Here is a 12,183-nt window from a genome sequence, read left to right as displayed (position 1 = left end):
AACATTAAATGTCATTTAATACTTGCTACAGGTTATTTTTATTGCATTAGGAGAAAATCCTGTTCTCTAGTATTATAATAGTTGTAATAATTTACATTAAAAAAATTCCCAAGTAGAGGCTAGGGAATGACTCAGTGGGTAAAGTGAGCTGTGCAAGTCAGCCTCCAGCCTTTACATGTGTGCCCGCATAGATGCACATTTACATGTACACATACCATATACACACACACATATATAATATATATTATACATTATATATATGCACGGAAAAAATCTCAAAGTATGTTTTTCAAGCCCCATTCTGAATATTGCCCAACATTACTAGTTTAGGTTGGATTTTTGGTGACATTTGTGTTTTGCTGTGTTTCTTATTTCCTTGAGAAATAGCCCAGGCTGGCCTCAGATTTGAACCCCTATTACTGCTTCTACCTCTCTAGTGCTGGGATTACAGGTATGTGTCCCCAGGCCTGCTGTGGGCTAATTTTTAAATAAGACTTCAATGCAATTGTGTGAAAACCATTTTGATGAATTTAAAGTCATGAAGATCAGCATGTTTCATATTTTTTTCTTGATAAAAATATGATTACTGTAGAAATTGGTGTCATTATTGTAAACTGTGCTTCCATCCATCAGAAATATTTTATTCCAGCCCCCTTTGGCTCACCAAACATCATCGCCAGTGCCCGGTCCCATAGTGGGTAAGAGAAGACAGTTGAGTTGACATGCTCACCTAAAATCATTTCTCAAATCCCAGGGCACTTGCCCCTGGTCCTGACCGCAGACCGACCGTCTCCTCCTCAGCTCAGGACAGCTGTTGAGGTAATCTTGGATCATATGCTTCTGATGTCTTAAAATTAAGAGAATCTGAGTGCTGTGGCCTGGGAAACGGGGTGGAGGAAGGAAGGAGAGACACGGACAGACAGAGGTACAGTTATTAGCCAATGTTTGCAATTGGTCTAGCTCCCAAAAGCTTGGAAGGCCTCAAAGGTCTCAAACCCGCACACCATGCCCAAGGCCTGTGGCTTGCTATTTCCCAGGGCCTATTATTTAGAGACTGTCTGTATTACCCTATTAGACAGTGGTGCCTTCTTCCCAGGCTTGCTCACCTGGCCACTGTCTCCTTCTGGGCCCTGGAAGGGTGTATCAAAGCAACAGAACAAGTCAGAGGCTATTTTTTTCTCTTGTTCAGACTCTAGGTTGGTATTGTTTCAGCATCGCAGACACACCCGTTTTAATTAATTATGAAGTGTGTTTTGCAAGGCAGTTTTCTGCTTTATACAGGATACTTTTTTTTTTTTTTAAAGGGGAAATCATTGTGAAATTGCATGGTGATTAAGACACAAGCAGCTGGAGGCAGTCTTGGAGTAGTGTGTGCTCGGGTGCGTTTTCTCATGAAGACTGTGGATTGCAAGGTCCCATGAAAAGATGCTTGGGCCTCTGCCCTTAGCTTCTTTTCAGGATACAAGGCACCATGTCTTGGCCTTATTGAACATCTGGGCCTCACAGTGAATAACTAGAACTCCAATGACGATGAGTCTCTCCCAGGATCTCAGGCTTTCAAAGGTGTGCACTATTTAAAAACTGTGCACTATTTAAAGTTTGAGTCCATGTCCTTTTTTTTTTTTTTTTTAGGAAGGACAACATTTTTAGGAAGGCAAATTTCCTTTCACTACAGTGCATTTTGGATGAAAAGGCAGGAGCTGGGATGAGAGGTTAAAGTGAGGACGTGGCTTGTCACGTGATGCTAGGGGCAGAGCTGACACTGGGAAGCCCATCGAACAGCAGTCCAATCTGCACATCAGAACTCGAGGCCAACAGACTGAATCAGCGACTGGCCACGTCTGAAGAAGAGCTGCTTCATCCGGGACCTAAGACCACCCACCTGTAAGATGCTCTTCTTGATATACAAACTCCCGGGCTCCATCAGATCCCCAGATACAGTTTCCTGGAGGCGAGGCTAGACATTCTGGGTGACTAAGCACGTCGAAATTTAAAACCACCTGGGTCTGTTTTACTCACTGAAGGATCTGGGTCTGAGCAGCAATTGGCACAGCTCAACAAACACCTGTTGAATGAATGACAGCCCTAAGTGGTTGGAGCCTTTAGAGGCTCTAATTACTGATCTCTGTTAGACCATCTAATTTAGCATGCTGTCACAAAAACTGGTAAAATGTCCTATCCCCCAAGGACATTTCTAGACTGGCAGGGGCGGAGAAGGGGGGAGGGGGGAGGGGCAGCCTCAGCAAATTGTCTCACCTTAGCAGCCCTCTCCCTGCCTGGACTGAACTGCGAGAGTCAGGACAGAGTCAGTAGCAAACCTCAGTTCTGCCCTCTTAAAAAGGGAAGGGAGGGATTTGTTAACTTAAGAGTTAGACCCTAAATTCAGCATGCGAGTTTGTCGCTCTGTTGGTAACGGAAGCTGGGGATACTTCTATAAGCTTCTCAGTTTTATTCCAAGGCTGAAATAGTTAAACGATCCAAACCTTTGCCAAATCATTCAAACCCCGGGAAAGAACACAAAAGAAAATGCCTTACTGCTAGAAAGATATATTAAGCACCCCGTTCCTTCACTTGGCAGCCAGAGAACTTAAGGATAGCCTGAGACGCTGAGGCAGGGTTGAGATTCTGAGGGCAGCTTGGACTACACAGTAACACCTGGGGGGTTGGAGGGAAGGTGGAAAGAGAGGGGAGGGGTCCACCACATCCCGAAAGAGAGTAGATAAAGAGAAGAATCCGACTGCATAGTATACATAGAGTGGAATATTTACTGTTCAGCAATGTCAGGGGAAAGCAGGTGCAACAGAAATGCATCTCAAACACATCGTGTGAATCCCAAGAAACCAACTCTAAATGTTGTGTGACTTCATCACTTACAGTATTTCAGAAAACACAGAGCTACAGCAAGGGAGAAGAGATTAGTGGCTGCCTGACCCAAGTTAGAAGCTGGAGACAGATTTAAATATAAGGGAATTTGGGGGATGAAGCAATGAATCTGTATCCTGATGAAATTCCTTTATATTTAAATCTATGCATGCATTCAACCTTGCAGAACTGTATGCTAAACGGTAAGGTCAATGCATGCAGAATGTCATTATGTTTCATATTTTATTAAAACAGAACCCAGACATCCACAATATAAGCTCATTAGGTCTGAGACTTTTTCCTTGCCTTTATCAGCATGGGAAACACGTGTGTAGGTGGTCTTAGAGTATGTGAAATAGAGGGGCCACTTTTAAGCACATGGTCTATGATAAGTACATTCTATCTAGGGCCAAATGCAGCGTGTGTAATAACCCAGACGCTATCTTGTAGAAAATTCCTTTATTATAGTGCAAATAACTTTCAGCAGTGACATAATGTAACAACACATTTAACAACACTTTACACCACGCAGTAAATAAGAAAGTGTTTCTTTGAAAATACGTCATCCTGGGAACATTATCTTTACATTAATGCCAGAAAATGCCAAAGCTGTTTTCTCAAGGCAATAGGGCTCAATCCTGTTTTGGATATTTTCTCTTAATGCACATGGATTTGTCGTTAAGTGCATCAACAATTCTAAGAGTGATCTCTTAGGGGGGTTTTTAAAGAACCCGGCAAGATTTGAAACCGGGCTTCAAAATTTAAAAAAATATTAATTTTAAGACAATTCTGGAACAGCCCAGAAAACAGAAGTCACTTCTATTAACTTGATAAATATTTACTCCAATTTCGCTGCAGATTGTCTAAAGCCTGCTTCTTATTTCCCCAGAGCCTGTTATCACTAGGTTTTGGTTATTGCAAAACTAGGGCTCTGGGTGGATATAGCTCCCTGTGTATGCAAATACTTTCTCTATGGAGCTTCAAATCGCACTTTGCATCCTGAAATTCCCATCCTAGACCTCTCAGGCTGAGGACAGTGTGAACCTGTCCTCGTTTCTACCTAGCCATTAGGACAGCAGGATGTGGCCTCTTATTTATTTAGCTAGTCCACAATGACCCCAACACACCACTTAGACAGACCCCAGGAGGCTGGTCAGAGGAGCCCACTGCCCTGTCGGGTGATGGTTTAACACTGGATCGGCTGCTAACGAGGTAGCTGACAGGCAGAGAGAGGAGTTTCTGCTGAATGATATGTGATTGGCCACTCAGAAGAGCCCCCTGTGGGGAAGGGTGCTTACTACAGGAGTTGAATCCAAACAAATATATTTCAGGGTACTTTCTAGGTCTTTTGACAAATGCTCCTCAAAAGTGGCTTGTCAAACCATGAGAAATTGATCACAGGCTTAAAAAATACCTGGAGCTACAAAAGAGCTCTCACGGCCGACTATGGCTGAGAAGCCAGTGGGAATATCAAGCTTCGTAAGATGCAGCTGCTCTCGGTGGCCGAGTCTTTGTATATAACAGCATGGAACTGTGCTAAACAGTTTCAAACTTGAGAAGGATCCAAATATATCATCTATAAAAAATTCATTATTTTAGCTTGCTTTATTTCTCTTAGACTTTGGTTCTGAAACACTGTCTACATTCTTGACACATGAAGATGACATGGCCACTTCAGTGCCTCTGCATGTTGTGTAAGAAAAAAAAAACCTTAAAAGCAAAGCAGGACAAGGGGAGGCCTTAAGAAGATACATACACTGTACAAACAAAACCTAAATTATATATAAACACACCCCCACCCAGCGCCCCTTCTTCTCTCACTACAAGGCCAAAGCAATGCCAAGGGCCCTTCTCTCCAGTACCAACACAAGCCTACGATTCTAACCATCCCCACCCTTGCAGAGACATCAATAACCCGCAGCCTACCACTAGAAACAGCTTTGTTTTGATTAGTCCCTCAAGCGCAGAGAAGCAGTTTCACCGGAAGCAAGAGCACTACTGGCTGGACTCAAAGACCTGAATCGCTAGACTTAATCTCTCAGATGACCTAACCGGATCCCACCTTTGCCCATCATCTCCTCAGAAGCTCCAAAGGCATTGCTTAGGGATACTGGGGAGGGTCTCAGAAGAAAAATTATACAATGAGCTAACAGCTAAGTTGATATAAACTATTTCCTAGTAAGTAATTTGGGGCAATTTGCTTCTGCCTTACACTGTGTTCTGGAATCATTTTCATAGTATACTATTAAAAAACTGATATAATAGCTATTTTTAAAGTTGTCTATGCAATCACCTCTTATATGCTTTCTTTAACAACTTAATGAGCTATTGTGTAAATCTAGGGAGTAGTTAGCCTTAAGGAAGCCCAAACTGTGCTAATTCACAGGAAGGAGAAAAAGCAATGCAAACAAAAGTTCACATCGTCGACAAAAACTGGAGTTTTATCGAAATGCTGCAAATTTTCCCCAAAAGCACTTATAGCAATTTAAGTCAGAAAGCCAAAGTTGAGGGAGTGGAGAGTATGCTCAAATTCTTTAAGGTATAAATCCACTTGTTTATGCTTGGAATATATAATCTCCCCCTCAGACCTAAGTTCATAATCTGGAGACATTGCTCATCCTCTAGGACATGAACATACACTGAATATAAATAAATAACGGAGGAAGTGGAAGAATCCAGGTTAACATGATGCTGTGCTAACAAACAGAACGAACCCAAAACAACCCCCAAGAAAGCGTAAGAAACCAAACCTTGCACAATCTACATTCTATGTAAATACCCTGACTAAAATGTCGGTTGTGCTACGCAATTCCACTTTCGTGCAGAAAATGCATCGATTTGATGTACCGTCGTTGTTTTTTAAGGTCTTTAGCACTTTTGTTCCTAAATATCATCTTGCTCTGAAATGATGAATAATTGCTACCAAATCACAAATCAGATCACAAATCCATTTTCATTTAGTCTGAATAAAATCCAGCATAAATGTATTACTTTGTTCTGGGCACAATGGCTCGATGTCTTTCCGGCGAGCTTTCTTCCAGAGGAAGCTGTCATTCTGGACTTGCACTGCACGGAAAGAGACAGCGAAGTCTGCCTTTCGTTTTTGTTTTCTTTCTAAGTCTCCAGATTTTGCTAGGACACATCTCTCAGACAGTCATGTAGTCACGGCACCTGATCGGATTTGAAATAGAAGCGCTCTAAACATCAGCCAAGCTTGGTGATCTGGAGGTCCCCATTGATCTTTATGGTATCAATTGCAGATAATGTTTGAATACGATGGTAAAAATCAAAAAGTTGGTGTCCATCCACAAATACTCTGAAACGTGGGTGCTCACAAAGAATCTCCACCTAGAAGAAACAAAATAATAATTTAATGTACAATTTTGGATGAATGCTGCTGGAGGGAGAAAAAAAAACAACCCAACACTAAATCCATACTTCATTGTGGAGAAAAAAAAGCCACATCCCCAAGTGAATCTCAAACATCACAAGATGCAGAAAGCAGTACAGACTTCTGGGTTCAACTCCTCCAACTCTCAACTCAGGAAGCCCAGAGCACAGTTCAAAAGCTGCTGCGTTCTCACCAGGGCCAAGGAAGGGATGAGGTGCTGGAGCAGGGAACCCACTTTGAGAACCACCACTCTGTATCAGAGGCTGTGACAGCTCCTTCTACACTTCGTGCAGAAGTATAAAGGGGCACAGGTCTGTTTATGCAACATTTGGTGCCTTCAAGTGGCTTGCTGAACAGTTCCATCCACCTACAGGGGAGCCTCTCCTGATGCATGACCGATAGCCATTAGCAGCATCTAATAATAGCCTAGACAAACATGGTAAACACTACGGCAGAGGGAGGGCTGCACAGCAATTACCACTAGACCAAGAATGTGTAATTAACAAGGTTTTGTTAGCCAAACAAACATGATTCCACATAGTAAACCCTTTTCTACAATTCACCATAGAGGTTTCTTTTTTTCTATTTTTTATTTTTTTGGAGACAGGAGGTTTCTCTGTATAGCCCTGGCTGCCCTGGAACTTGCTCTGTAGTCCATGCTGGCCCGCCTCTGCCTCCGTGCTGGGATTAAAGGTGTGTGCCACCACCACCACCTGGCCACCATATAATTTAACAACTGGCTGTGCTATGCCACTTTTAGAAAAGCACTGGCAGTCACTATGCAGGAGAGTCCATATGTGGTATTAGTCACAGTTAATTTATCTTACTGTTCAAATTATATCAATAAGAAGTTCTATTTCATTTCTTTTGTTGTAGGGAAGCACTGTATTCCTCCTAGTGAAAAGCACTTTGGCTTGCAAGGAAGAAGACCCACATTTAATTCTCTTCTCCCCCAAACTATCCTCGAAATCTCAGATCCTGAATGTGCCTGTTATATCAGTGGTAGATATGGGGGGGGGGGGATACTTAGGTTCACTGGCCAGCTGGTTTAGTCCAATTAATGAGATCCAGGCCAGCGAGAGACCCTGTCTCAAAGGAGGTGGATGACGGTGTTCCTAAGGATGATACTCGGATTGCCCTTCAGTCTTCTAGCACACACATGACCACACATGTATATGCGCGTGTGTGTGCGCACACGCACATACACACCCCTTACCATTTAAGAACTGCATAGCAAGAGGAACCCATGAGGGCTTACCATTCTAAAGGAGGATATGCAGTAAAAGGTAACTATTTAGGCTATGATTACAAGGGAACAACCTCATTTCTATCATCGATGTAAAAAAGTTTTGGGTTTGTATTTTGCCATAGACTATAAGGAAAGAGAAATAAGCACAAGGCCTTGAGAAGCTCCACATGAAGACTAACATATCAAGAGCTGTTTTGCTTGTTCTGGCTTATATGCAGCTTGGAGCCTTTGACCAAGGTACCACTGTTGAGAAGTAGGGTAAGAAGGTCCATGTAGACAAGGGCCTCATCACCAGGCCTGACGTGTCAGCAAGTCCTTTTTATATTACTGAGCTGAACCTCTTATTTGGCAGTGTTCTGCAGAGGAATGTATTGCTACTGCTGCCTGATGAGACTGCAAGTTTGGGCTGTGTTTCCTCTGTCAGATAGCAGGAGCAAACCTCTATTATCCAAACCCAAGGGAAGGAATTTACCAGCCACACAGTTTGTGACCATGAAACAGACAGGCTTAATTAACCCACAGGGGAAAATAAATACACAAATATGGACTCATTAGCAAAGGGAATGAGAGAAAGTGAAATAATCACTAAATTGTTTTAAACCCGTAACTAATATGGTTTTGAGCTACTCAAAGGCCCAGAAATAGGAAAATTCTGGATACTTATTAATATTTAATAATGAATCAGACATTAGGACTTCGTGCCTAACACCATGTTGGGAATCACAGAGATTATTTACTAACTACTCCCAGTTTGGCCAGAAGATACAGGTCTGTAATCCCAGCTACTCAGCAAATTGAGCCGGGAGGATTACAAATTCAAGGCCAGCCTGGGCAACTTAGTGAGCTCTTGGTTTCAAAATAGAAATAAAGTAGAGGGCTGGGGTTGTAGCTGAATTGTAGACCTTACATAATGTGGACAAAGGCCTTGGGCTCCCTCAGAACCACCCCAAAAGTAGACAAATAAATAATTAATACCTCCATACTGGCTAAGTAGAGTTGTGGTTAAGCATTTAGTAATTAGGTATGCACAGGCATCCATTAACTAGACACAGGGCTGACCAGAATCAAGTGCTCCTGTGGCAAGCACTGACCACTATCTGCCAGCAGATCTCTTCTGTGTTTTTATCCTTTTCTCACAGCAGGGAGACAAGGTTCTTGGACCAGGAAGAAATTCTTAAAGAGCTCTTGGCACACGGCAGATAAGGAGTAGCAGCAGCCCTGCCAACGCTCTGCTCAAGCACTCGAGGTACCTACCCTGAATGGCTGGTCTGGGATAAACGGGAAGTAAGGGATCGCCGACTGTTCTTCACCCCTTTCTCCTGAGATACAAGAGTTTCTGAGGAGCTGCCGGTCTGTGAAGACAGCCTTGAGTTCAATTGCCACATCGGCAGGGGGATCTTCCGAGTCGCCACAGGTCAAGCTGATAGCAAAGCTAAAAAGGAAACAGTGTCATTTAGCTGGAGTTAGAGGTAACATTTTAACTTGACCCAGTTCTTCCTCTTGTGGGTTCATCTGCTGTTAATGGGCCGATACTGTTTACACAGTGTCTAAACACAGAGAGGATTACACTCAAACCAATAGATTCTGTTACCTAAAGCAGGCTCTGGTGCAAACTTCGGAACTGAAAATAGCTGCAATTGAAGACTTCAAATGCCCCAGGCCACCGTGCCTTAATCCATTTCAGAATTCTCAAAAACAGCTCCAGAAGTTGACAAGGGAGATATCTTGTAAAGTTTGGTTCTTATTTATTCTCATAGTTTTTTTTACAATGTTTCAAAACCATAAAAAAAAAAAAAAGAAAAAGAAATCTTTTGGCCTCTTCAAGGGTCAAAGAGAAACTGTAGGCCTATTTTTGTCATTGCTGATATAAATAGCTATCTAGAGATGATGGCTAGGATTCATACACATTCTTTTCATGGGAACATGGTACTTTCTTGGCGCTCCTAAGTAGTAACACTGTCTACAAGGAGAGGAAGAGAAGGCAGCCACAGCTTAGCAACTGCAGGGCTCTGCGCTTACCTTTCTGGGTTGAGGTCTACGATGCCCATCACTAATACCTTCTTGCCCGGTCGCATGCCACCTTTAATGTGCCCACAGAATGGAACTATCTGCAAAGGAAGAGGGGAGAAACAGGAAGTTTAGAGGCTGTTTGTTAGAGAAGAGCCAGGCCCTCGGCCCTAAGGACCTGACCCATCAGAAAGCAAGGAAAATGCATCGGAAAGGAAGGATAAAGGCAAGAGACATTGAGCACATTGATTTACCAGTCGTGGGAAGTACACGTCGGCTTGAACTGGAGAACCCAGGGAGTTGTTTAAGTGCCCATCATCAAGTTTCTAAAAATAGAAGCACACAGATTGGCTTTCCACAGACCCTTGTTTATTAGGGAGTGAATGGCAGGGAGGAATCAACGCAAATCTGTGGGAATCCAGCAGCCCTCCACAGACACATAGGCAATGTCTGCACATGATGCCTCTTTAGAGCTCATTAAATAACCGCGAAACAAAACCCGGCCTTTCCACCCGATCTAAGCCTCTGATGATCCCCAGACTCTTAGACCGGATCAAATTCAAGGTCGCGGCCCACCGGGAAGCAAAGCCAGTGTAGGTGGGCTGCAGGCCCCTCTCCAAGCACAAATGCTCTCTCGGAACCTCTGCCCCCAGGCCTGTCCTCTGGGACGTGGCTGGTGAGCAGCGACAGCGCGCCGCTTCTCCGGGAGTCCCGGGCGCGGGACTGTCCCCAAGGGGGGAATCCCCCGGCCGCCGGGGCCGCGGCCCCACACTAATCCACGTGCACGCCCACGCGCCCGGCGCGCACCTGGCCGGCGCCCTCCTGCCCCGCGCCCCCGGGACCGGGAGCTCCCAGCCCGCGGCGGCTGACAGGTACGGCGCTTCCTGCAGCGCCGCCGCTTCGTAAACCTCGCTTCGGCCCGCCGAGCTTCCCTCCCCGCCCGCGGCCGCGGGCACTCACCACCACGGCGTCGCTGTCGGCCACCGACCCCGCCATGTTCCTGCAGCGAGCGGCGGGGACGCGGCGGCGGGCGCGGGTCCGAGCCGGGCGCGCGCTCACACGGGCGCGCGCGCACGCCCGAGGCTGGCGCGGCCGCCGGCCCGGGAGGGGGAAGGGAGGGGAGGCGAGCGGCGCGGAGGTCGAGGCGGCGGCGGCGGCGGAGGGAGGACGGTGGCAAGGGCCGCAGTGCGTCGGCCCGGGGTGGCATTTAAAGGCGGCAGGGCCCGGCTCGGGAACCGGGGACCGGGAACAGGGCGGGGACGCGACCGGGGCGCCGCGGCTGGCTCAGCGTGCCCTGCCCCACGGCCATTGGACCGTGGCTGGAGGCCGGGGAGGGCGGTGGCTAGTCGGCGGGAAGGTGGGTGGGGCTGGGACGGCGGGGAGGGAGGGCCCAGGTGGGCCAGGTGACAGGTGCCGGGGACACTCCTGGCCGTCCTGGCCCGCAGCCCAATCACTCACCTTCTTCCGCATCCTGGGGGGCAGATGGGATGTTGGGGAGCGAGGTCGAGAGAAGATGGGGGACTCCAAAGCAGGAGACCCGGAGTGGCTTCTTTTAGAGAATTTCAACCGAGTGGGAGGAAAGGTTGGTTTCACTGTCGGGCGGAGAAAGCGAATGGAGGGTCCTAAGCTCGCAGAAGCCTGTATTTGATCCTAAAGAAAGAAGCAACCGGGACTCCAGGGAGGGAGTTTGCAGAACACCGACCTCTTTTGCCCAAGGAAGCGCAGATCCATGTCGGGGTCCTAGATGCTTTCCTCCGCAGGTGCCTGGCCAAATCGTCTCTGTCCTTAGCTAGTTTAAATATCTCCCGACATTCTTTGTGGTCTACTTCTCAGGGCGTACACGCGCTTCTCTTTTATTCTAAGGCTCAGAGTCTTATGGTATTTCCACAATACCATATAGCAACTTGAGTGAGTTGCTATAGTCCCAAAGGGGCCCTTTGTGAGGCTTGGCATCTCCGCAGCGTTTGTATTTGAGATTTGCCTTTCCGAACCAGCGCTAATCATGGCAGCTAATCTCCAAGGTGAGGGAGAATTACCTGAGCATGTCTGTAATCTGGAGAGCATTCGTAGAAGTGGGTCTCAGAATTAGAGGCCAAAAGGAGGTGTAATTGTGGTTCCTGTTCTGCTCTTGTTTATTAGTCTGAGCTCAAAACAACAACAACAACAACAAAAAATTCAAAAAAGCCAGTCACATCTATTATTCTAAGATATTAGGCAATTTTAGGAAACTTGATATTTCAAAGTCATGCTTTGATTATCTGAATTTTTAAGAGTCTAGTATAGGGAAAAGCACTACAGTAATTATTTTCTATTAGCCAGGAGTGGTGCAATGTATCATGGGGATTATAAAGGTCTGGTGTCCTGGGTTCAAATTCTGCCTTATTATTGATAGTAAGTAGTGTGCTTTAATTTCTTCATCAGAGATGATGACAGTAACTATGATGATGCCCATCTTGAATAACTCTGTGCAGTTTAGTAAACTCGTTCACACACCTTCCCAAGAAGAGCACCCAGCATGCTCTAAGGCAAGTCTTGAGTGCCTGCTGTTGACCAGGAACTGAGGATCAACAAGGACGTTGTTGAGATTACATTCTCGTGAGGAAAGGCAGACGGAAGTAAATGTGTAATTACGCAGGTAGTTAAGATTCTGGAGGAAATTAAGGCAGGGAGAGAT

At 45.6% G+C, this 12,183-nt stretch overlaps 1 protein-coding gene across 2 annotated transcripts; it reads right to left on the bottom strand.

Moving 5' to 3' along the window:
• Positions 1 to 3,101: 3,101 nt before the first annotated feature.
• Positions 3,102 to 11,305, bottom strand: Lgalsl (galectin like). Of its 2 annotated transcripts, none has more exons than XM_041669551.1 (5): positions 10,968 to 11,305; positions 9,764 to 9,835; positions 9,522 to 9,610; positions 8,757 to 8,934; positions 3,102 to 6,210 (listed from the first exon to the last, which is right to left on the bottom strand). In XM_041669551.1, the coding sequence occupies exons 1-5, from the start codon at positions 10,977 to 10,979 to the stop codon at positions 6,067 to 6,069; spliced, it is 495 nt and encodes a 164-aa protein (XP_041525485.1). In that variant the 5' UTR covers positions 10,980 to 11,305; the 3' UTR covers positions 3,102 to 6,066. The 2 variants fall into 2 exon arrangements, with proteins under 2 accessions (XP_041525485.1, XP_041525484.1); XM_041669550.1 differs by lacking the exon at positions 10,968 to 11,305 and adding an exon at positions 10,470 to 10,826.
• Between the last annotated feature and the right edge of the window lie 878 nt (positions 11,306 to 12,183).

The sequence above is a fragment of the Microtus oregoni genome, unplaced genomic scaffold (assembly GCF_018167655.1).
Source record: "Microtus oregoni isolate MIOR12 unplaced genomic scaffold, Mior012 000019F_ref0000042, whole genome shotgun sequence".
Taxonomy (NCBI): domain Eukaryota; kingdom Metazoa; phylum Chordata; class Mammalia; order Rodentia; family Cricetidae; genus Microtus; species Microtus oregoni.
Note: the sequence above shows the minus strand (reverse complement) of the source record. Positions and strands in the feature narration are given on the sequence as shown.

What these genes read in the sequence shown, in the direction of transcription:
- Lgalsl (XM_041669550.1), bottom strand. Translation starts at nt 10,505, where the DNA reads ATGGCGGGGTCGGTGGCCGACAGCGACGCCGTGGTG. An exon ending in CCGACAGCGACGCCGTGGTG is followed by an intron (nt 9,836 to 10,469) that starts GTGAGTGCCCGC and finishes TTCTATTTTTAG; the next exon opens with AAACTTGATGATGGGCACTT. An exon ending in GTAGACCTCAACCCAGAAAG is followed by an intron (nt 8,935 to 9,521) that starts GTAAGCGCAGAG and finishes TTTCCTTTTTAG; the next exon opens with CTTTGCTATCAGCTTGACCT.